At 38.8% G+C, this 25,749-nt stretch overlaps 1 protein-coding gene across 4 annotated transcripts in view; it reads right to left on the minus strand.

The window, feature by feature from the left end:
- Positions 1–25,749, minus strand: part of ABCA5 (ATP binding cassette subfamily A member 5) — a 55,295-nt gene that overhangs the window by 18,275 nt on the left and 11,271 nt on the right. For all 4 annotated transcript variants that reach the window (XM_005282963.5, XM_024104629.3, XM_042840977.2 and 1 more), the window contains exons 7-22: positions 23,682–23,911; positions 21,594–21,735; positions 17,918–18,106; positions 15,603–15,750; positions 13,888–14,056; positions 11,839–11,897; positions 10,960–11,070; positions 10,514–10,689; positions 9,888–10,007; positions 8,824–8,962; positions 8,534–8,624; positions 8,159–8,298; positions 5,923–6,042; positions 4,752–4,953; positions 3,368–3,537; positions 2,117–2,244 (exon numbers count right to left, since the gene is read on the minus strand). In XM_005282963.5, the coding sequence (XP_005283020.2) occupies positions 2,117–2,244; positions 3,368–3,537; positions 4,752–4,953; positions 5,923–6,042; positions 8,159–8,298; positions 8,534–8,624; positions 8,824–8,962; positions 9,888–10,007; positions 10,514–10,689; positions 10,960–11,070; positions 11,839–11,897; positions 13,888–14,056; positions 15,603–15,750; positions 17,918–18,106; positions 21,594–21,735; positions 23,682–23,911 (2,334 nt within the window). The remainder of the gene's footprint in view (positions 1–2,116; positions 2,245–3,367; positions 3,538–4,751; positions 4,954–5,922; positions 6,043–8,158; positions 8,299–8,533; positions 8,625–8,823; positions 8,963–9,887; positions 10,008–10,513; positions 10,690–10,959; positions 11,071–11,838; positions 11,898–13,887; positions 14,057–15,602; positions 15,751–17,917; positions 18,107–21,593; positions 21,736–23,681; positions 23,912–25,749) is intronic.

Here is a 25,749-nt window from a genome sequence, read left to right on the forward strand (position 1 = left end):
CGTGTTGGGTGCACAGATTTAATATATTAAACACCCAGATGTTTTTGATGTTTAATTAAAAAGACCATTTAAGTAAAATATACTTAAAGAAATTCCCTCATTTACAGTATTAATCCATCGTTAGCATATGCTAAAATATCTTTTATTTTACTAAAATTTCCAGTCTATTAATAGACAAGCTATCTTCTGTCAGGCAAAAAAGCAGTATTTTCTTCATTGTGTTATTACCCCACATTTTTAAAAGTTCTAGAATTAACTTATTCTTAAAAAACCTTAAGTGTCTGGAGATGCTAGTGGAGGTTCAGGTGCTTAGCACAGACTATATGTAACTGTTGCTATCACCCTAATTTAAATTAGGGCTGTTGATTAATCGCAGTTAACTCACGCAAACTCAAAAAAATTAATTGCAATTAAAAAAATTAATCGCGATTAATTGCAGTTTTAATCACACTGTTAAATAAGAGAGTCCCAATTGAAATGCATTAAATATTTTGGATGTTTTTCAACATTTTCAAATATATTGACTTCAATTAGAACACAGAATGCAAAGTGTACAGTGCTCACTTTATATTATTATTTTTGATTAAAATATTTGCACTGTATTAAAAAAATAGTATTTTTCAATTCACCTCATACAAGTACCATAGTGCAATTTCTTTATCGTGAAAGTGCAACTTACAAATATAGATATTTTTGTTACGTAACTGAACTCAAAAACAAAACAATGTAAAACTTTAGAGCCTACAAGTCCACTCAGTCCTACTTCTCATTCAGCCAACCATTAAGACAAACAAGTTTGTTTACATTTATGGGGAATAATGCTGTTCCCTTCCTATTTACGTCACCTGAAAGTGAGAAAAGGCATTCACATGGCACTTTTGTAGCCAGTATTGCAACGTATTTACATGCCAAATATGCTAAACATTCGTAGGCCCTTTCATGCTTCAGCCACCATTCCAGAGGACATGCTTCCATGCCGATGACGCTCGTTAAAAAAATGATGCGTAGATTACATTTGTGACTGAACTCCTTGGGGAGAACTGTATGCCTCCTGCTCTGTTTTACCTGCATTCTGCCATATATTTCATGTTATAGCAGTCTCGAATGATGACCCAGCACATGTTTATTTTAAGAACACTTTCGCTGCAGATGACAAAATGCAAAGGAAGTACCACTGTGAGATTTCTAAGGATAGCTACAGCACTCGACCCAAGGTTTAAGAATCTGAAGTGCCTTCCAAAATCTGAGAGGGATGAGGTGTGAAGCATGCTTTCAGAAGTCTTAAAAGAGCAACACTCTGATGTGGAAACTACAGAACCCGAACCACCAAAAAGGAAAATCAACCTTCTGTTGGTGGCATCTGACTCAGGTGATGAAAATGAATATGCGTCAGTCTGCACTGCTTTGGACTGTTATCGAGCAGAACCCATCATCAGCATGGATGCACGTGCCCTGGAATGGTGGTTGAAGCATGAAGGGACATATGAATCTTTAGCACATCTGGCACGTAAATATCTTGTGACGCCAGCTATAACACTGCCATGAGAACACCTGTTCTCACATTCAGGTGACATTGTAAACAAGAAGTAGGCAGCATTATCTCCTGCAAATGTAAACAAACTTGTTTGCCTGAGCGATTGGCTGAACAAGAGGTAGAACTGAGTGGACTTGTAGGCTCTAAAATTTTACATTTTTTTTTTAATGCAGTTTATTTGTACCTAATTCTACATTTGTAAGTTATATTTTCATAATAAAGAGACTGCACTACAGTACTTGTATTAGGTGAACTGAAAAATACAATTTCTTTTGTTTTTTACAGCACAAATATTTGTAATCAGAAATAAATATAAAGTGAGCACTGTACATTTTGTATTGTGTTGTAACTGAAATCAATATATTTGAAAATGTAGAAAACATCCAAAAATATTTAAATAAATGGTATTTTATTATTGTTTAACACTGTGATTAATTTTTTAATCGCTTGACAGCCCTAATTTAAATATGAGCAATAGTATCGTCTCCTGAAAACATCTTTCAGAGAACAGAGCACCAAAAACTACTTCTGAGGTACCCAGAAAAGGCCAGCAGCACTGTAACACATGCCCATCTTACTTACCTTTTCTGAAAGCGACACATTTAAAGCTGCACTGTGGGGTGCAGCTGACACGTAATCACTGTCATTGAACATCTCAGTCAATATCTTCTGGCTTCTGAGAGCACTCATGAGATTATCAATATTTGATCCTAATATAAGACAATAAAGAAGCACACATGACTATTCATCACAAAAGTATTTTGGTTGCATGCAAACTTTACACTGAAATTATGAACGCATTTATATCAAGATAACAAGAGAGAGTAGTTTTCCAATATCATCTTCTTTATGAGAAGTTACTGTTGTTTCTCTCCATGTATAGACTCTTCAAATATTTTAAATAGTGCTTATGTTTTTATTTCAGCTCCCTCCTTAAGTATCCACACAAAAAACTTAGAAAAAGGGAAGTTTTGTTTGCTGTGTACATCAAATTAAAGTAAATTATAGTTCAGAAATGGTTATAAAAATATCAGGGGGCACACGGATAAGTTTGGATAATCAAGGTTTCAGTGAGAGAGACTTGTTTTAACTGGAGTTATTTATCATGGATAGGATATTACTCTCTTTTGGAAAACAGCGTTCAAACAATGGAGGTTATAAGGTATATGAATGGTGTGTGCCTAAGATATTGGACACAATGTGTTTTTCTTATTGTCATGACTAGAGGTTCGTGGACTTTACTCAGCAAAACCTTAAAAAAATAAGGGTGGATGAATATGCAATTTAACCACGCAACTTTTAAGGTGGACTTTTCAAACGTGCTCAGCGTTGGCCTAACTCTGCTCCCACTGACATCAGTGCTGGGAACTTCTGAAAGTCCCACCCTTAAATTGCATAGGTGGGTCATTTAAGAAAGCCATTTTCATTCCCATAGCAGCATATAGAGTCAGAATGCCATGCAATGGAAAGACCGAAGAATTTCTGGATCTTAATCATACAGCTCCTGACAGCAGTTTTTAATCAAGTTTGGATAGAGGTTCACTCAGCTTTAGTTATCACCCATGACTGATTAACACTGGAATGTTCCGATTTTAAAGCATATTAGATGCTTTTATGTTCTCTACGTTGCAAATTAAAAAAATTCAACCACCAGCCATTCATTGCAGTGATCATTCTTGAAGCTCCAGGCTACATTCCACCTCCTTTCACGTTCTGTATGGTTTATTGTCTCATACCAATGGGATGTTAAGTTTAAAAAGACATTATTAAAACTGGAGTATTAAATACACATTAGTAATCCAGTATAACTGTATTTGCTTTTTTTCTTCTCACCTGTGGAGTTCTGAAGGAGGAGACTTGTTTTGTACCTGTAGTAATTTTCTCCAGGCTTCAGCAAGTACAAATCTGGGGAAAGTTTGATGGGAACCACAGGATTTTTGAAGTAGTGATGTATAAGAAACATTAAAATCTGAACTACAAGAAAAACTAAAAAAAGCAACAACCTGAAAGAAATAAAGTGATTTAAGTAAAGTTCCGTGGAAACTGATCCTAATTATTTGCATATTATTTAAAACAAGTTGTCCCCCAGGTGTCAGTCTCAGGCCCACAATAGATAAAGACATTATCATTTTGGTTAATGGAAGTCTAATCATGAACACCCCGATTCAGTCCATAGACTACAGTTAACAAAAACTAAACACATAAAAGGCAAAGCTCCTTATTGACTTCTTACCGTAATTCAAAACTGCTCTGGAAAAAAAAGCAAGTGATGTTGGAGGCTACAGCAGGCAGCAACGTAACCAAAACAGTACATACATCATATTGTCGTCAGTATTATCTACAGAAGAGGCTCATGCCCAGGGAAGCAAATATTCATCAGCAGCATCAAGTATTATGATAGCCATGCTTTTATATAGTTGTCCTGGGCCTCAGAAAGGAAAAGGTTGAGAACCCCTGTTCTACAGTGTCCCCACCATTGCAATCTTTTTGATTGTAATCACTCCCATGCCCTGATTTCACATCCTCCCCCGGCCATTTAACTTCATCTGTCTTAAAATCATTTCACTTTACATTTGCCATCTTTCAAAAAACTCTCATCCCTACTGCCTGCAGCTTTCTGATGTTTGTTTCATTTAATGCAGCTGCTCCCAGACCCTAGAGCAATACTGTTAGTACACTGGTGTGATAAATATTCACTTTGGTACCAAATGTAATGTTTTGATCAGTCCATATTCTCATCTGTTTCTGTGCAGCACTCATGGCTAAGCCACATCTTTTAGCCTAATCCTTGGTGGAGTTGTCGGCACTGATCAAGCTTCAGCAGCACATATAAGATTCCACTTGTTCTACATCTTCTGCATTTCAACATTTTTTCTATTGTCCCTTTTCCAAGATGCAACCACTAGGTCTTCATTGTAAGTTCAAGCCTACTACACTGATTTTCCATGGTAGCAAAGAGCACCAGGATTAATTTAAACACGTTTGTCGGTTATATGACATCATCTCCATAAACTAAAGAGCTTAACTCCAATGTCACGCCCTCCAACTCATCTAACGTTCTTAATGTCCAGTTTAAAAAACATGATGAAAAGCTACATTATACGCCACAGGTATAAAACAAACTACTAAAACACATCTAAGCATGTTTGCCATTTGAACTTCTGACACTCCTAAATGGATTTTGGTAAATGAAACGGTAAGCCATCTTAATACTTACATAATTCCCAATGACTTATTTTCACGTCTTAAGTTAAGGAAGTGAACCTTTGCTATAGTAGAGGCCTGCTGTTTCCAGAGAGCTGTATTGCTTACTGCAGATGATTTTGTCTCAGAGAGTATCAGTAGGCTTTGTTCCATCTCATCAAGTGATTTTGTATCCACTTCCTCGCCTGCTGACTGGGAATTAAATATGCTATAATCTATAGGGAAAGAGAGGGGCATATAAACGAAACATAGGATTTACCTTTCCTGATGAAGTCAATGGACCACGTCATGTAGTATCCTGCCTTCAGGAGTAGCCAAATGTTGGTGGTAGAAATGCATCTAAACAAACTGTGCAATGTTGTACAGAAGCAGAAAAACCCTTTCTGATCCCCTACGCAACCAGCATTCACGCAAAAGATGGAGATTTTAATTAGCCCAATTAATTTAGCCTATGCAACTACCAATATTGCTAGATAACATGGATTATTCAGCTGTTAAACTCTTTCTAAACAACTTTCCGAATATAGGATAGTTCAATACCCGTAGTTAACAACAAAGCCTAGAAAGGTGAGAATACTTTCATCTATTAAACATGGAACCTAGAAGGGTATTGCTTACTTTTGGAGTAATCTCCTAAATGATAGCAAGAAGCATTTCAAACAGGCCTCTGATTTTACACCCACATTCATATGTGTTGCAATTAATTGTGGGTATAAATGATGGTTAGATAGTTAAATTCTATTTACAGGTACAAATATATTTTTCAAATCAAGTGGCTGGAAATCTAAATTGTATTTCCTGTGTCCACAATTGAGTGCAAGTTTCCATAGGGAAACGTATATTTTGAACTTTCAGCCTTATTAAAAAAAAAGGACATTAGATTTAAGGACTCTGAAATTTATCCCTGTACAGAGGTTCAGCACAAGACCTGTACAGCTCTGGACCTCAGACAGGGTTCATTCTCCAACCTCTTTGCCCTTTGTTTGCTGTTCTGGTCAGGTATTTCAAGGAGCCCACAACAGCATGTGTTCTTAATTGTCACATACTGTTTGATGCAAAATTCTACGATAGGACATTTGTGTTATTTCGGCTTTTCATAGTGAAAAGTGCTCAATACAATTTTACAAAAATTAACCACGACTAATCAAGTCACAAAGAAAAAGATAAATATAGTTACATCTCACCTGCTTGATCAATTTCTGCTTCAATTTCCAGCTTCAGGAACACATCCTCCAACGTTGTCATGGAAACTCCATAAGTAATAACACCCAAATGTGAATGAGTGTCTAGATCAGAAAATAATCCTGTAGAGGTGAAATAATGTGATTGCTTGGCAACAAAATTACATTTGCCCACCAGAATTGCCTCTGATTTAATAAAAAGCCATAGCGTGCCCCACAAGGTGAGACTCTTTAACGAATACACACAATACATGTACAATATGTTAACTATAGAGACCCAGGCCATGGCGCTATAGTTAATGCTGAGATGAGTTTTGCGTTTAAAGCAGATCTTCAATCAGTATGTTAGGTATGAGAAACGCAGCACATTCTCCCCAAAACAACAGCATTTACTCTCCTAGTAAAAAATGATTTTTTTGAGAACTTACAAGTAAGTCCATTAAATAGTTTATGAGTTAAAATTAATTTTAAAATGAGCCCTTAAAGAAATGTAGCACCTGTCAGACCTGTGCTTTGTCCCAAGTGGTCTTAGTAATAGAAATCAGTGACATTTTCTGAATGGTTTATTCACAAAAAGATGCATACACACTCCACCCCCTCCATACACACCCCTGAAACTGCATGTGTCTGTGTCATTTTTAGCCCAGTGGTTGCTTGGGTTGTAGGAGACCCAGGTTTGAATCCCCACTCTTGAGCAGAGACATGAATTCAGAGCTCCCCCTTCTCAGATGAAGGGTCCTGATCACCAGGCTATAGGCATTCCGCTCCCAATCTCTTCTGTTGAAGCTGCTCTACTTTTTATGACTACATAAATATTCATTGGGCCAGGGACAGAGATAGAATGACTCTCTAGATTGGAGTTTAAGGCACTCACCGCTTAGGTAGGAGTTGTCCATTCAAGTTTTCTCTCTATCTGATTCAGAGGAGGATTTGACTCTATATGTCCTACCTCCATGCAGAGTATTAAGGTATGGAAGTGCAAAGTCAGAGCACCCAAACAACCTTGCAAGATCCCTGCAATATATTTTACATCTATACTCTCAATCTTAACTCCATTTTAAAGAAGTTTTTGTCTGGGATTTGATTCAATCCATTGAATTTGTTCCGCACTCCCTCTCTCATAGCAGCAAATTTCCCTGTGATGACACAATGTCCTTTCCAGCTCACAACGGGCTGTATGGCTCGTATCTCTTTTGCCATCCGTACATTAAAATGGTCCAAGTTATTTTTTATTTCAATTTGATAAAAGCAAAAAGGGCGTGTGTAGTACAAGAGCTTTATCTTGGACCAAGAGGAGGGTCCTCTGCATTTCCATTGTTAAAACCTATTCTCCTCTGCTTTACGTATTTACTGCCAAAGCCTCATCTCACAGTTAACGTACCAGGCTTCCTGTCAAGGAAGGCTAGGCTGCCTTGAGCAGCTACTAGGAGAAAGAGGTGATGGACCCCCTCTCCTCCAGATGCTGAACGCAGTCCCTAAAGCAGTCTTAGGGCTTGTCTACACTTGAAACGATACTGCAGCTGCACCACTGTAGACACTACCTACGCCGACGGTAAATCGTCTCCGGTTGGCGTAGATAATCCACCTTCCCGAGAGGTGGTATCTAAATTGATGGAAAAATTCTTCACATCAAACTACTGCTGTTTACACCAGGGGTTAGGTTGGTTTATTAACGGCATTAAGGGGGTGTGGATTTTTCACACCCCTAAGCAATTTTAGCTGGATCGACCTAACTTTTTAGCATAGACCAGGCCTAACTATGTCAACACTACAAGTGCTCCAGCAGCACAGCTATGATGCTGTAGTGTAGACACTTACTATAGTGACAAAAGGGGTTTTTCTATCACTGTAAGATATCCACCCTCAGGAGATGGTAGCTAGGTCAATCCATCAACCTAGAAGTGTCTATACAGGGCTTAGATCGGCTTAACTGTCTCACAAGGGTGTGAATTTTTCACACCCCCTTAGCAAAATAGCTAGGTTGATTTCAATTTCAGGTGTAGAGCAGGCCTTAGTCCCCACCTGCCCAAGAAATGAATGAGTGCCTGGGAATTAAGGCAAAGAACATGCTTACAAATTTTCAACACTATTGTCAGTTTTCACTGTCTAATTATAAACATCAGAAAAAGTACATCTGTAAAGAAAAATGACAACATACTTCTCTGAAGGCACCATTATGATCAACTGATTTCCCCCTACACACACATTAGCTCAGCACTGAATTACAATAGCATCATACCTGAAAACTTGTCCATGTCTTTAAAAGGTAAGGTATACACAAGCTGCAGTTCATTCTGTTGTACCAAGCTGGCTCCAGGGATATGCTGTCTGATCAAGGCTGTTGTAGCTTCTGTATTGCAATACCCATCTATGTGCATACTAAAAACACAAAGTATTTTAAAACCTCTTTGTTTCTTCATTGCCATTTTTTGAAAGTGTAGCCAACAGAGCAACAAAACAGAGTGAAAGTGATATCGGACCTTCCCAAATGACAGAAAAATAAAATCTTTAAAAATTTAGTAGGATATTTTAAAATTATCCTACACCTTAAGGGGAAGACAAAGCAAATATAACATGACACAATGAAGGTGGCTTATAAACTACAAAATAATACCTCAAGCGGTAGCCAACTCCCCATTTGGTTTTGAGGAAGAGAGACGAGCCAACACATTTCAGCATCCCTTGAGAAATCACAGCTTTTCGATCTAGAAACAAAAAACAGGCGTTTTTATTCTGAGGACCCTCAATCTACTCATAAAACAATGGCATGACTAAAGAGAGAAAATTCTGCTATCTACTGACAGTGGAAGGAGCACCTGTTTACCTTACATGCTAAATACAGTTCTAATTTACACTTTGCAAGCCCCCAGTAAATATATCCCACAGGGCCACAGCAAAACTCACCAGCAAGAATATCTGCCTCATCCATGAAATGAGTACTGAATACTGTTACCCGATTGGCTTGTCTGTTTTTCAGGAGATTCCAAACAACGTGCCGAGAACATGGGTCCATACCAGCAGTTGGTTCATCCAAGAGTAAAACCTACATAATGATTAGGAAAAAGGGCATAAAAAAATCCAAACCCTCCACAGTCACATCTGAGATCACATCACAAAATCCGACAGAAACCAGGAAGACTATTAATTCAAGGGCAGTTATGCTCTATTTGTTTAAAGGTAGGGTGGGAAAAATGTCTTACTTTAACCAACTAAAAGGCATGCAAAACATCCATCATCACTGCTTTCTTTTTTAAAAAGTACATCACCTATTTGTGATAAACAGAAAAGTCACACGCTATGTCACAGAAATGCATCTTCACAACTGGATATGTGCGGTTCCCACTATAAATAAATTTCAACTACAATGGTAAAAAGACACATTGGTTCCTTTTACCAATAGTTGGTGAAATTAAATATGTATGTTTTTAAAAAGGTAGGAAATCATGAAGGGGACTGTCACTTACATCTGTACACTGCAGCCTTTAAACATGTACCCAGTCTAAAGGAGCATCACACCTTATAGGTCACAAATAGCAACCATTTAACTCCGTAATCAGATAGAGCCATATACTCTCTGTCATGTCCCAGGTGCTTGCATGGCTTTTTCAGGCCATGAGCCTGCTCTCTCTGACAACTTGCACTGTACTGTTTTTAGAGGGTGCAATGCGCTACCCTCCATTCCAGATGCAATGTAACTTTTTATGCTAATTTAGCACAGAAAAGCATGATATAATCCAGTTAGTACATTCACTAACACAGTTAACTCTTTGCAATGTAAAGGTTGCATGCTTCAACTTGGCAATTTTAATTGTTTAAGCCAGAGTTGGTATGAAACATAGGAAGAATTGACATATTTTTGCACCTTATTTGCATCGCTTGTAATTGCCAAGTAATATGAGCACAGGTACACTATGCATGCATATATACGGAACAAGCAGTAATTTAGTACTGTGCTTATGCCCCCTTACCTTTGGGCTCCCAAGAACAGCGATTCCTATCGACAGCTTTCTCTTCTGCCCTCCACTTAATTTTTTAGCTTGGTTATCTCGGATGGGCTGCATATCCAAATCATTCATCACTTTCTGCACCTTTAAAAATATACCAACAGGAGTGTTTCATGTCAACAGAAATGAGATACAGTGATTAGAACATGACTGGCATAATTATCAGCAATCTTATGTTATAGTTTGACAAATTATTGATCATTTTAAATTTTTCTAATTAATATTTTTAAGCCCCTTTCCTGGAATGAGCTTCTTGGAGGCAAACCCCTGTACCAACTGTCAACGCAGTGTCTATTACAGGATCAGGGCCTTGAAGTTTAACCTACCAAGAATGGATAAATTACAGGAGGCCAATGTTTGTAAACATGCATTAGTATTTAGATGTTCCATTTTGTTCTTCTAGAGCAAACAAATTCAACAACCTTTACCTAAAGAAAGTATCTTCCTATATTTTCCCTCTTCAATAAAACAGCGTATTGGTCTTTTATTGTAAACAAGACTTGCAAAGCAACTTCCATTATGCAATCAATAAAACTATTTTAATAAACAGTGAATACACATTGTATAGAATTTATACCCGAGTGACCTACCTCTTGTATTAGAGCATTGGGAGATATCCCTTTAATATGAGCAAATATTGATAAATTCTCTTCCACAGTTAATACGTCAAAATGTATATCTAATTGTGGGCAAACACCCGTTATCTTTCGTACATCGAGCATTTCATCAATTTCAGAGATTCTGTGTCCATAGACAGATGCAAACCCTAAAGAACAAAAAGTTTAAAAAAACTGAAGTGTTTTTTAAATCCAACCACTACTTTGATTATCAGCACAGACAGGCTAACTCCACCAATTAAAATGTATGTATAATTTAAAATTAACCTATTTCAGAATAGCCTGAGAAAAGGAGTATAACTTGAAATATCCTCAAACGTCAGTGGCCTCAGGTTTTGAAGGAAGGAAAAAAGGACATTAAAATTAGTAGGTTACAGCCATACACTTCCTATTTTTTCCTAAAGCCAGAGAATTCTCACCATCAGAAGGTGGGCAGAGTCCACAAAGAATGTTCATCAGTGTTGTCTTGCCTGTTCCACTGTGCCCAAGTAAAGCTGTAATCTGACCCTCATATATGTCAAAGGATAAACCTGACCCAGAAAGAAGAAAGGAACAAGTGAAATAAGAAGTTAGTGACATTGGCTGTGTTATTCTGCACAGGTTTACGTCACTGCAGTAAATTCAAATACTGGCATATAGGCTATGCATTTACGTTGTATTCCAAGGAACATCTCACCTCAACATTTTAACACAGCCTGGTAAAACTGCAACAGCAGCAATAAATAAAAGTGGGGATTAGATTCCCTGCTAGCACTGCCTATGAGGAGACCTGAGCTTAGAAGCAGTTAGTGCAGTGGTTCTCAACCGATTTACCATTGTGGGCCAATATGCAGCTCTCTTTGTGTTATGTGGGCCACATCCACACGATATATATACTACCTGTATGGCCCTGATGATGTCACATGAGCCACAGCTGTGTGCTGACTGGGCCACAAGCAGCCCACGGGTTGAGAACCACCGAGTTAGAGGCTCCCATACCACCAGCTCACGGGAGCCAGTAAGAGGTTCCTCTGTGCATACTCACTGGAGTTAGGAGACAGAAAAGGGGACTAGGAGAATGAAGGGAAAGACGACACCCCACAAGGTAAAGGACTGAAGAGGAGGGAAATCCTATAGAGTCTGTTCCAAGCCCCTTTGTCATACAGTTACAGGCAGACTGGCTAAAGACACGAGGGAGAACACACCCAACCATATTTAACACTTCATGCTCCCACCCGAAGAAAAAGCACAAAAGACATTCATGGGTTATTTCTCCTTCCATTTCTGATACGAAGCTTAGAGGGTAGAAATTTTCTTACTTCTGAGAGCCTCCACAGTTTCACCCTTTTTTCTGAATGTTTTCTGAACACAGCTGATTCTGAAAGAAGATATGTCATTTTATTAAAGAAGAAGAGCTTAAAAATATCATTTTCTTTTGCAAAAAAAGATCAAGATGAACAACTCTGCAATGCTGATATAGGAAGGTTTTGACACATTTTACTGCTGTGCTGAAATCACACAAAATGTGTTGGAAAAACCAAGAGAGTGGACATCTTTTTGCAATCTTTTGCTTGAATTGTTTATATTATTGCCTCTCTGTGCTGGCAATATGGGGCGGGGGTGTGTGTGTTTCCGCATTGACTTCAGTATTTTCTATCATGGCAACTGAATAATTCTTTAAGTAACCCAGACCGTTATTTATTTCTAATAGCACCAACAATGTACTAGGCACTTTCTAAACAGAAAAGAAGGCCCAGTCTATGCCCCAGTCAGCTCACAGGAGACAGACAGATGGATGGTAGACAGAAGAGGTGAAATGTATTATTAGAGTGGACAAAGTGGTGATAAGTAAGACTAAGTTAACCCTGCTATGTTTTTCCTCTTCTAAGGAGGATATATGAAATCCCCGTTCCCCCCCCACAATTACGCCTCAAACATATTAAGATAAAGGTAGTTCAGCTAGTTTCTCCGAAGGCCCCATGACAGAGGTAGGTCTTTGAGAACTATATGAACTCAGAAAGTGTAGAGGCTGTACAGATGAAGTCAGGAGGTGCGATCTATGTGTGGAGAGCAAGTTGGGGGAAAAGGGTCTGAAATCTTTGTGTGAGAAGTTGACAAATATGGGAGGATGATGCTGGCACCAGTGACTCAGGGGAAAGCGTTGGTTGATGTGGAATGAGGCAAGGAGTAAGAATGATCCAGCATTTTATATGAGCTTAGGAAGATCTGGGGAGAAAACCTGACCTTCACACTGAAGTGGATTTATTCAAAACAATTTTTTGAGACATTAACAAAACAAACAAACAAAATCAGTCTGATTCTGGCCACTGAACACAAATATTTTTGTTTGAGACTAATGAGTTCTACTGATCGCCATATTTGGGGTCGGGAAGGAATTTTCCTCCAGGGTAGATTGGCAGAGGCCCTGGAGGTTTTTCGCCTTCCTCCGCAGCATGGGGCAGGGATCGCTAGCTGGAGGATTCTCTGCTACTTGAAGTCTCTAAACCACAGGATTTGGGGACTTCAACAGCAGAGTCAAGGGAAAGTGTTGGGACGGCTTTGTGGCCTGCATCATGCGGGTCAGACTAGATGATCATAATGGTCCCTTCTGACCTTAAAGTCTATGAGTCTATGTAAGAAAAATGGAGATTTTGATTATTTCTCAATGTCTATCATGCCACCATAACAGCAAATAACAATAGCAGCAATTTCATAGCTCATATGGAGATTGAGACTAAACGTTGATATTAAAATATTGGGAATATCTGAAGGTACAGATGTAAGAGAATTAATGGCATTTTCCACATGGACTGCAAAAGGTGCTGGAAATGGATCACTTTTACGGTGCTGTTGTATATCATGTCCTGGGAAAGCTAGTCTAGTGGCTCCCCTGTGTGGCTTTGGTGGAATGTGCAATTCTTCACATAAATACCAAAAGGATTTACAAAACCTATCTGAATCCAGTTTTCAAGATTTAATAGAAAAATACTTTTTTCTTGAACTGTAAACCCACCTGACTTCGGCATCTGAAACCACTAATGGCATCACTGAAACTGAAGAAACTGGATTTTATTTTGCTTCATTCTGCTAGACTAAGACTATTTTCAGGAGGTTTGATTTGATTGACATACAGTAGGTAAACGTTTCCTTTTCCAAAATCAACTTTGTCGTCTTTGGAAAACATCCATATAATGGAAAATGTGGCTTCATAGAAAATGGACAATTGCTACTTAAATGTGTAAAGAACTAGATGTAATGCATACCATATGCTAATTGAATCAACAGATTAAAAATTACTGTTAATTCCCAGGCACACACGAAACAGGAGAAGTGCGACAATGAATCTGTGCCATTGCAGGAAGTTATACCTGATAGCTTCTTTTCCCTGAAATTCTGAAGATACAGGTTCAACCATCTCACTGAAACTTAAGCTTCCATTAATACTACTCTCATATAACTCCTTGTAATTTCTTCTGCGCTTTGACCAAAATGAGGGCTTCATAAAGAAAAATGATGTCCGTCGTAATCCAAACTCACCTAAGCAATAAGAAAGAAAGAAAGCCTTCTGAATGTTAAGCACAAATATGATTCAGTGTTTGAATTTTGGCTACAAAAACTGGGCCTAATCATGCCACATTCCTTATCTTGGCATTAAACCCACCACTACGGTTCTGATTAAGGAAAGCATCCCTATTCAGCGAAGTCTATCCTTAAGTGTTTTGCTGAGAAGTGATAGATTTATGCAAGTATTTAAATACTTTCCAGAATCAGGATCTTGAGAAGAGTGATTTAAATACACACTTCAAAGAAAAAGATCAGAGGCAAAGGATTTTGTATTGAAAGAGCTCACGCATGCAGTAGAGAGGAATATGTTCATAGGTATTAATAAATTTGTTCCTAGATGTATCACACTTATTAACACATCAATAATTTAACATAAACATCTTGGACAGACACAATTCCCAAGAACAACAATTGCAAAGACTGTGATAACAGCTTGGTCAGTAAGGAAAGAAAATTATTCTGGAACAGTAAGAAGAACTTAACGTAAGAATGGCCATACTGGGTCAGACCAAAGGTCCATCTAGCCCAGTATCCTGTCTTCTGACAGTGGCCAATGCCAGGTACCCCAGAAGGAATGAACAGGTAATCATCAAGTGATCCATCCCCTGTCGCCCATTCCAATCTTCTGACAAACAGAGGCTAGGGACACCATCCCTGCCCATCCTGGCAAATAGCCACTGATGGACCTATCCTCCATTAATGTATCTAGTTCTTTTTTGAACCCTGTTATAGTCTTAGCCTTCACAACATCCTCTGGCAAGGAGTTCCACAGGTTGACTGTGTGTTGTGTGAAAAAAATACTTCATTTTGTTTGTTTTAAATCTGCTGTCTATTAATTTCATTTGGTGACCCCTAGTTCTTGTGTTATGAGAAGGATTAAGTAAGACTTCCTTATTTATTTTCTTCACACCATTCATAAATTTTATAGACCTCTATCATATCCCCCCTTAATCGTCTTTTTCCAAGCTGAAAAGTCCCAATCTTATTAATCTCTCCTCATGTGGCAGATGCTCCATACCCCTAATCATTTTTGTTGCCCTTTTCTGAACCTTTTCCAATTCAAATATATCTTTTTTGAGATGGGACGACCACAAAACAGATATAACAAAACATAACCAAGCAGAATCAAACCCTAATCTGTGTGGGTTTTTTCCACTTCATTAGTATATTTCAGAAAAGTAAAATTTATTTGAATGAAAAACCATATATTTTAAAGTAATATTTAAGACATTTATAAATACATTTCTAAATATTTAACAGCCACACTTCTCCTCTTTTTGCTTGACGTGAGTGTTGCTTTACATGAAGTTAAAGAAAAAGAAGAACACAGAAAGTGGCATTACTATATACCAAAGTGTCTTGGACACTTTATTTAAATACAGTATGTTAGAGCCACCAATTAAGGGTCTGGTTTTCAGAAGTGTTTAACACCCAAAGCTGCCAGATTTCAAGTGGAGTTATGAAATTCAGGACCTATGTGGTTCTGTTCAATATTTATCTCAGATTCTAAACAACATACCTGGAATGACCTGATCAAGATAGACAGCTAGAAGTAGGTAAAACATGCTATCCAGAACCAGTAAAATAAGAGAAATAACTAGTGGATAAGGGCCATGATTTAAATTTGAAAATATTGCACCATCTTCATAATCTTCCAGATACATGACCTGCAAAACAACATGAAAAAGTTTAGATGCTACAAACTGCCTTTTCACCAACCTGAAATTAAACATGACAACACAGTACAAAAATAAAATTACAAAGTAATATTATATAAGAACTAAGGGTGGGCGATTGTCATGGTAACAAATGCAAAAAAGATGAAACTACCATTACAGTTTGTTTGCTGCAGGGAATTATAAAAAGTTATGCTTTATGCCATGAATAAAAAATAAAACATTCACAAATGTACAGAAAAAAAATAAACTATTTAAAATATTTGAAATTGAGGTGAGACAAATATTTGCAGTGTATTTGTAACTTGATAAGTTATATCTTAAATAACAACAGTTACACTGAGTCAGACCAATGCTTCATCTAGCCTTGTATCCGGTCTCTGACAGTAGCCAGCGCCAGATGCTTCAACTAGTCAGAGGTTTAGGGACACCCGGAGCACAGGGTTGTGTCCCTGAGCATCTTGACTAATAGCCATTGATGGACCAATCCTCCATGAATTTATCTAATTCTTTTTTAAACCCAGTTGCACTTTTGGCCTTCACAACATCCCATGGCAACAAGTTCCACAGGTTGACCATGCGTTGTGTGAAGAAGTCCTTCCTTTTGTGTTTTAAACCTGTTGCCTATTAAATTTCACTAGGTAACCCCTAGTTTGTATGTTATGTGAAGGGGTAAACAGTATTTCCCTATTCATTTTCTCCATACCTATCACAATTTAATAGACCTCTATCATATCCCTCCTTAATCATATTTTTTCTAAGATGAACAGTCCCAAACTTTTTAATCTCTCCATACCCTAATCATTTTCGTTGCCCTTGTCCACACCTTTTCCAATTCCAATATATCTTTTTGAGATGGGGCGACCACAACTGCATACAGTATTCAAGTTGTGGGTACACCATGGATTTATATAGCAGCATTATGATATTTCTGTTTTATTATCTATCCCTTTCTTAATGGTTCTTAACATTCTCTTAGCTTTTTTGACTGCCATTACACACTGAGCAGAAGTTTTCAGAGAACTATCCACAATGACTCCGAGACCTGTGGCAACAGCTAATTAAAACCCTATCCTTTTGTATGTATGACTGGGATTCTTTTTTCCACAATGCATTACTTTGCACTTATCAACGCTAAATTTCATCTGCCATTTTGTTGCCCAGTCATCCAATTTTGTCAGATCTCTCTGTAACTCTTCGCAGTCTGCTTTGGACTTAACTATCTTGAATAATTTTATATCGCCGGCAAATTCTGCCAATTCACTCTTCAACCCCTTTTCCAGATCATCTGTGAAGATGTTGAATACCACAAATTTCAGTACAGATCATCACGGAATCCTACTATTTACCTCTCTCCATTGTGAAAACTTATCCCTACCCTTTGTTTCCTATCTTCTAACCAGTTACCGATCCATGGGAAGACCTTCCTTATCCTATGACAGCTTACTTTGCTTAAGATCCTTTGGTGAGGGACCTTGTCAAAGGCTTTCTGAAAATCCAAGTAAACTATATAGATCGGATCATTCTTGTTCACATACTTATTGACTCCTTCAAAGAATTCTGATAGATTGGTGAGGCACGATTTCCTTTTACAAAAGCCATGTTGACTCTTCCCCAACATGCTGTGTTTATCTATATGTCTGCTAATTCTGTTGTTGACTATAGTTTCAACCAGTTTGTCTGGTACTGAAGTTAGGTTTACCAGTCTGTAATTGCCAGGATCACCTCTGGACCCTTATTAAAAATAGGCATTACATTAGCTCCCCTCCAGTCATCTGGTACACAAGCCGATTTAAATGAAGAGTTACATACATTACATGCCACAGTTAGTCGTTCTTAAATAGGAAAGAAAAGTTACATTTTAAAGAGGAAGTAATTAGGTGCTAGACCTGGAAGTCCCAGGCTCAATTCCTTACTCTGCAACAGACTTCTTGTGTAACCTTGGCAAGTCACTTACCCTCTCTGTGTCTCAGCTACTCCTCCGTAAAATGGAGATAACAGTTCTTCCCTATCTCACGGGGGTATTGTGAAGACAAATACATTAAGGCTATGGTGATGGAGGCCACATAAGTATCTTAGCTAGATCTTATATCATAGCAAGTTACTCTTCATTTGTTTGTGCATGCAAAGATAGTAAAGAATAACACAGTTTACTTACCTGTGCAATCCCAATCAAGAACGTACACTGACACAAGGGGCTTAGAATCCATACAAAAGACTTTGGAAAACCATCCAACAGGACAATAGTGAGACCCACAAAACCAAAAGCCAGTGTTGCCAAAAATTCAACTATACCCACGTGCTTTGATTTTTTAAATAGAGGAGTCAGCATGAAAGCAAAGAAAACCTAGAATACAAATCAGAACATCATTACAAAACACAAGAGATCTGGCATAGAAATGCTGCAATTAAAATTTTTATCTTCAATGAACAAGTTACTTTCCTTTTACAATAATTGCAATGCTTTGCCAAGACTTTATCCCTGTTAACATCAATACCTCTTTTGGTAAAAATAGGCCTTCAACAATACAACTGATTTCCTAATATTGTCCATGTCATAGAGTGAAGAACTGAAGTATTAAACAATAAATTAAGGGAGACATACTTCAATGTTCTTCACATTATTCAACTTTTTCAATCATAAATTAAGAAACTATAATAAATAATATTGCAATTGTTTAAAATTCTCTAAGTGACTTGTATAGATTCATATAGTAATAAAGTGGAATCTCCAAGCTTCAGTTAGGGTCACAATTGTTACTGAAGTGATCCACAATTGTACAGTAAAAGGAACGCAGTACAACATTTTGCAAAGTTTAGAAGAGACAAGGTATGGGAAGTTGAGAGTCAGCACAAAACTAATGTAAGGCCCCAGGGGTCTAGAACTCAGGCCTGCAGTGCTGCTGCTGCCACCTCCATGCTGCCGCTGTAACCAGCTTGCACTCCACAGCCCAGGATCCACTGTGGACACAGATGACGGGAAGTCCCACCTCAACAGGTCTGACAGACAGCAGCCCCATGACTCCTGATTGGCTCCCAGCCCTATATAAATCGAAGGGGTGTGCCAGGAAGTGTCCAGGCAACAACGCAAATTCCCTGGAGCTGCCCCAACCATTCCTTGCTCCTGAACTGGTGGCTTCTATCTCGGCTTCTTTTGGACTTCACCTTCTGACTCAGACCCTGAAACCTGACTCGGATTCTGACCCATGGTATCAAACCTGACTGCGCTCCTCCGCTCCTCCCTGCCTCCGGTTTGCCCCTGCTCTGACCCTTGGTCTTGACTGCCTGCGTTGGGATGCTGCCAACTGGAACTCTTCCTTCATTAGAAACTCAATCACGCAAGATGCTGAATACTCTGGCCCTGATTCGAGCAAAGCACTCAATCCTGTGTTTAACTTTAAGCACATTACTAGTCCCACTAATGTCAATATAACTGCTCACGTACTTAACCGGTTTACTGGATTGAGACCGGAGTACTAGGGAGAGACAAGGTAGGTGGAGGTAATATATTTTATTGGACCAACTTCTGTTGGTTGAACGGACAAGCTTTAGGGCTTTACATAGCTCTTCTTTAGGTCTAGAGAAGGTAGTCAGTGTCCAGCTAAATACAAGGTGGGACAGATTGTTAAGCAGAAGGGGTTCATGCATGTTGTAGTCAATTAGTATGAAGTGGACAATTAGCAACTCTACAATAGTAGGACCCTGGAGGGTTAGTAGGAAGCAAGGAGTGTGACAAATGGATGTAATCAGCCATAAAACCAGTGTCTCTATTAAGTCCATGATTTTTAGTGCACTGCAGAGTAATGCATTTAAGTTCCCAAGCTTGTCTTTTGAAGGAATTGTGCAGGTTTCCATTGAGAACAAGGACTGAGAGATCAGATACAGAGTGATCATTTTATGAAAGGTGTTTGCCCATAGGTAAGAGAAAAATGATAAAAGACAAAAACACCCTGTGAGAGTTCATTAGAGAGCGTAGTGATTGTTTCATTTCACCCACATAGTTGTTGTTGGGGCACTGGATGAGGCACACCACATGTTGTGATAGGCATGTGTGGGATGCATGGATCTCGAAAGGTGAGTTGTGGGGACATTGATCATTGTAGCAGTGGAGAGATGGCTGCACATTTCGCATTCGTTGTTCTGGCAGGGTTTCGTGCCACTTTGAGTTGGTGGGTCCTGGTCTGTTGGGAGTTTATGTCTAGTGATGAGCTTAGTGAAGTTGGGGGGGAGGGGTTGTTTGAAAGCCAGAAGAGGGGATTCAGAAACTATTTCTTTTAGGATGGGGTCCCCACTGAGCATGGGATGTACCTGTTTGATGAAACCAGTACAGGTTATGATGTAGGGTGGCAGGTGACAAGCAGAGCTGTGAAGTTGGTGTTTGGGGTTTTTTCTGCTGTACTGTAACGTGTTCTCCTGGGGTATCTGGGTGGCCCATTCTATGATGTGATCTACTTCTCTGGTGGAGTGTCCTTGGTTAGTACAGGCAGTTTAAATGTGTTGAGGTGTGTATCCTGAGCTCTCTTTTGGAGCATATTATTTGGAACCTGAGTTCCTGGCTGTAGATAACAGATTTCTTGGCGTATCCCAGAAGTTGATGCTGATATGGGACTGTTCTACAGAGAGTGTGCTAGACGGGTGGTAGTTGTGGAAACCGTGGTGGAAATCCCAGGGAGTTCAGGTCATCTGTCCAGAGGATGAAAATATCATTAATGTATTTCAGGTATATGTATTGGTGGTGCATTTTCCCAGAAATTCTTCTTCAAGGTGGCCCACAAAGAGGTTGGCATATTGGGGAGCCGTCCTAGTATCCATGGCTGTACTCATGGTGTAAACAAAGCGTTTATTGTTAAATATAAACTTCTTATGGGTAAGGATGAAATGGATGAGATTGGCAATGTGTTGGGGGTGGATTGCTGAGTGTTGTCCATTGTCTTGTAAATATTTGAAGCAGACAGCGGTGGGGTAATAGCGACGGAGGTTGGTGTACAGGGAGAAGACGTCCATGGTGGCAAGGATGGTGTTCTGAGGGAGGTTGTTAATGTGGTATAGTTTCTGGAGGAAGTCAGTTGTGTCCTGGAGGAGGCTGGCCCTTTGTATGGTCAGTGATTTGACGATGGTTTCTATAAATCCTGATATTTGCTCAGTAACAGGGTCGTGGCCAGATATGATGGGTCTGCTTGGGTTCCCTTGTTTGTGTATCTTGCAGAGCATGCAGAAGGTCCCTGGGATGGGTTTGTGGGGTATGAAATTGTAGAGCTTCTCTTGAAGTTGCTTGGAGAAGGATTTGATGATATCCTTCAATTCTTTTTTCACTGACAGAAGTAGGTCTAATAAAGATTTGACCACACCTATCTTGTGTCTCTGATATGTTGGGACCAACATGGCTACACCACCACCACAAACCAGAGTACTTGGCATTTTGGGAGACTGAGCCATACATGAAGTAGTGGGGTAAAATAAGCAGGAATAATAAACCTTTAAAAAATCCTATGGTATTTGATTTTAATACATTTCTGCATCTTTGGTATTTCCTATTCAAAGAATAGGAGATATAGTAAATACTTCTGTACATTCAAATACGGGCGTGATAAGGTAATGGTTGGGGTTCAAGTGGCCAGCTCAGTACATGTGACACGAGAAGCTACATAAAATCTCCCAAAACAATTGTGAGAAGAAAGAGAATGGTGCGATAAAGGCAGCTGTTTACCATTTGGGATAGGGAAAACTGCATTGGAAACATGTCTAGAATGGGGGAAAACAGCAGATGGGAACAAGCACATTGGAGAGAGTGATCTCAGTGAACCACAAACAAATTGAATTCATGAAACACTTACTGAGGATATTCCATACAGGAAAAAAAGAAGAAATATCACAAAGGAGCTACTTTGGGGAAATAGTGAAGAGGCTGTTGCAATGACTGCCATGAGAATGGACATGACAAAAATCAGAGTTGTGTACAGTAGAACCCAAGACAGCCTGGAAGAAAAGGAAAAACAGGGAAAATTCCTAGATTAACTAAATAATTGTACTGGAATAATTCAAAGTTACAATTCTTTAATATTCCAGAATGCTGCACAGAAGGGAAGCAAAACAATGTGCCAGAATCTCAGAGGAAAGGAGGTCTCTAAGTGCAAATATTATTCTAAGCATCATTGCATGTACTTTCATCCTAATTGCATCAAAATAAAGCAAAACATTGTTCTGAATCTACAATTTTGTAATTTCCATAATTAATTTCCTCGTTTAATTGAAACAGGGTCAGTGAGGAGCAGCTTTCAATAATTAAAGAAAATGCTACTTAAATTTTAATGCCCTAGTCAGTCCAGTAATACAATATTCTTCTATATAAAATAAACCTTGTTGAAAACTCAGAGAACAATTTCCTTCTTAGGAAACAGATGCAGCCTGTGCAAGGGTAAGAAATGTGACACATTTTACTTAGGATATATCTTCACTACCTGCCGGATGGGTGGGCAGAGATCAATCCAGTGGGGATCGATTTATCGCATCTATTCTAGACGCGATAAATTGATCCCCGAGTGCTCTCCCGTCGACTCCTGTACTCCAGTGCTGCGAGAGGCGCAGGCGGAGTCGACGGGGGAGCAGCAGCCATCGACTCACCGCAGTGAAGACACCACGGTAAGTCGATCTAAGTATGTCGACTTCAGCTATGTTATTCACGTAGCTGAAGTTGCGTAACTTAGATCGATCCTTCCCACCCCCCTCCCCCCCCGTGTAGACCAGGGCTTAGCTAACAACTCACTAGATTAGCCCTTTTATAGTGCTTCCAATTTTCAAAATGCTGCACAAACACCACTTAAGTAACATGTCTGCAGGGATGCATTTTATAGAGGGGTTCCCTAAAGCAGAGAAGGGAAGTGACTTGGCCACATGTATCAAGAAATAGTGACTGGGGGGTGGAAGTAGTCTGCTAATATTCTAAATCAAGGGCTTGATCATGCAAAGAGCATTTATTAATGAGAACAACCCAACTGAATCAACTGAACTATTCACAGTAAAAAAGGATTATATTTGGTGGTAGTTTTTTGCAGGATACAGCTCTAGTACACCAATGGTCACCATTATTGGGCATGCAAAGATAAACTAAGATCATTTGTTCCCCTACCACCATACTGTATTAAAATGAGCACACCCACGATATGGAAGAATAGACATTACATGGTATAGTATCAATCATTAAAGAGGATGCACTTTAAAATCTGAACGTCTTCTGCACAGATCTCTCTCTCAGATAGGTTACAATACTACAGCAGTATTCAATCAACCCACATACTGGAACTGATGTGAGTGGAAAGGAGACTGTCACTTGTCCAACTCAACATCAGGAAAAAGGAGTTACTGAGCTAAAAGGAGGAAAAAATATAGCTCATGCACCCAGCATTTTATTTATTCACATCAGGCATTTGGTGTATAATTCTTCCACTCTGTTCAGCACTGGTAAGTCCTCAACTGGAGTATTGTGTCCAGTTTTGGGCACCACCATTCAGGAAATATGTGGAATCTCCATCGTTGGAAGTTTCTAAGAACAGGTTAAACAAACACCTCTCAGGGATGGTCTAGATAATACTTAGCCCTGCCTCAGTGCACGGGACTGGACTAGGTGACCTGTCAAGGTCTCTTCCAGTCCTGCATTTCTGTGGTATAAAGCAGAAGAATAATGGAAATATATATGAGGTTTTAGATGAAGCATCATCATTGTGACATTTGCTTTTCAAACAGGCACAAATGACTATGCTATTATAACTGTGTTTAAGCAAGACTTGCCCAACATTCTCATCAATATGACAATAGCCTAAAAAGAAGATTAACAGTAACCAATTGGTGAATTTGAAAAAATTATAAAATAACATGACATTTACTACATTTATCTAGAACGAGAGTTTTGTTGTATACTCACTTACCAAAAGGCGGTGTCATGAAGCCCCATTATCTTTAAAAATTCCTTCAACTTCTTCTCCTTTTCTGCCACAATATGAATTGCCAAATAGTACCCAAAGGGTGAGAAAGCTATTACTAGGTAAATTAAAATAACTGCTCGAGGAAAATAATCGATTTTCATATCAGCAGCCTCTCCCATAATAACAGCTTTAGTCGATTCCAGTTCTTCCCAAACTGAATGATTAGTCTTCAGCTAAAAACAAAGTGAAAGAATACTTTAATCCGTTTGGATTTTACAGCTCCACCAACCAAAAAAACAAACAAACAAACCCCAAAATACATTAACAGGTAAATTCTTTTTTGAGGTAAGACCCAATCCTGGAGGCATTTACACACATGCCATACTTTACTGACATAAGTAGGCTCACAGACTTCCCTGAGACTTTTAAACAGGTGCTTGTGTGTGTGTGTAGGTCTTGGGCCTAAATTGTACCAAGTCACAGAATATCACAGTTGAAAAAGTAGGGAAACATGACCTTCTATGGGAAGATGGAGACAGTGAGTGAACAAAACTTTGGGATGTCCATCTCCTAATAAAGGGACTGACCTGTGCACGAATTTGTCAAATAGCGACTAGAACTAGAAAGAAGTAGTGGAAAAGAATTCAAAACGAACACTGACCAGGAACAAATCAAACCAATCCATACATGTTAGGTAGTAAAACAATTAAGAACTTCAGCTCAGCAAGGTAGAAGATTCATCCCACTGCAAGACTGGCATACGTAACTGGATTAACCTCCTTTAGAGAAAGCGGACATTTGCTAGTAGGACACCATGGTACCCACTGTCCAGATTGGCATGTCTGATTATTACAGAACGGCTCAAAACCTCAACTTGTGACAACTGTTGCACACTCCCCACTAAGAATTTTTAGAAAATGGCGTTATGTTCAAGCTATTAACCATGGCAATCACCAAAAATGAAGTTAACAGGGCTATGGCAAAACACTAACTGCATTCAATGCTATTGACATTTGCCCACGAATATTACCAATACAATGTGAGTATTTACAGTACATAGCGTAAAGAATCCACAGGTAAAGCAATGGGATGAGTAATGCTGCTTTTCAAAATGTCCATATCTGTCACTTGTGTTCTGCAAAAGCTGTATGCAAGTTAGATACAGAGTCCAAAGTTTTCACATCCTTAAGATCTGCCATGGGAGCTGCTCCCTAACTTAAGATTTGTCTGGCATCTTTTTATCTATATGAGGTGTAAGCTTGCTGTATCACCCACACACAGCTCTAAGAGCAGTTCCATTCTATATAACATACCTAGTTATTAATGGGGATTGTAGCTATTAAGTCAGACACGGGATACAGTTCATACAGTTACAATATCTTTGGAGTAAAAATGTGTCTTGTGGAATGAGAATTATCCTCAATTTCTTGGCTACCAAAAATCGGTTTCATTTCTGCCTTCTGTCCCAAACCTTTTACAGATCCATCAGTAGGGGGACACATGCCTTCCTACCAATCACCACTCAGACTGGTATTAAGCATGCATCCATTAAAAAAATCCATCTGGTTACAAACCAGAGTTGCAGCATTAACTCAATTAAAAATGTAAAAGGTTCACATTTAATACCGACCATGTAAAATAATACACAAGATTGAGCCAACAGAGCAAGGAAACCCCTTGCTTATCTTGCTACACTAGCTCAAATACCATTCTGTGATAACTGTTGGCAACTGCTAACATTTTTAATGACTGCCGTTGCATACACATCACACTCACGTATTTAGATGCATAACAATGTACAAACAAAAACAACAAGGAGTCTGGTGGCACCTTAAAGACTAACAGATTTATTTGGGCATAAGCTTTCGTGGGTAAAAACCTCACTTCTTTGGATGCATGGAATGAAAGTTACAGATGCAGGCATTATATACTGATAATTATATACTGAAACACCAGTTTCAATTATTTTGGTAATTTATTTAATAATACCTGCCAGTATATAATGCCTGCATCTGTAACTTTCACTCTATGCATCCGAAGAAGTGAGGTTTTTACCCACGAAAGCTTATGC

The sequence above is a fragment of the Chrysemys picta genome, chromosome 12 (assembly GCF_011386835.1).
Source record: "Chrysemys picta bellii isolate R12L10 chromosome 12, ASM1138683v2, whole genome shotgun sequence".
NCBI classification, from domain to species: domain Eukaryota; kingdom Metazoa; phylum Chordata; order Testudines; family Emydidae; genus Chrysemys; species Chrysemys picta.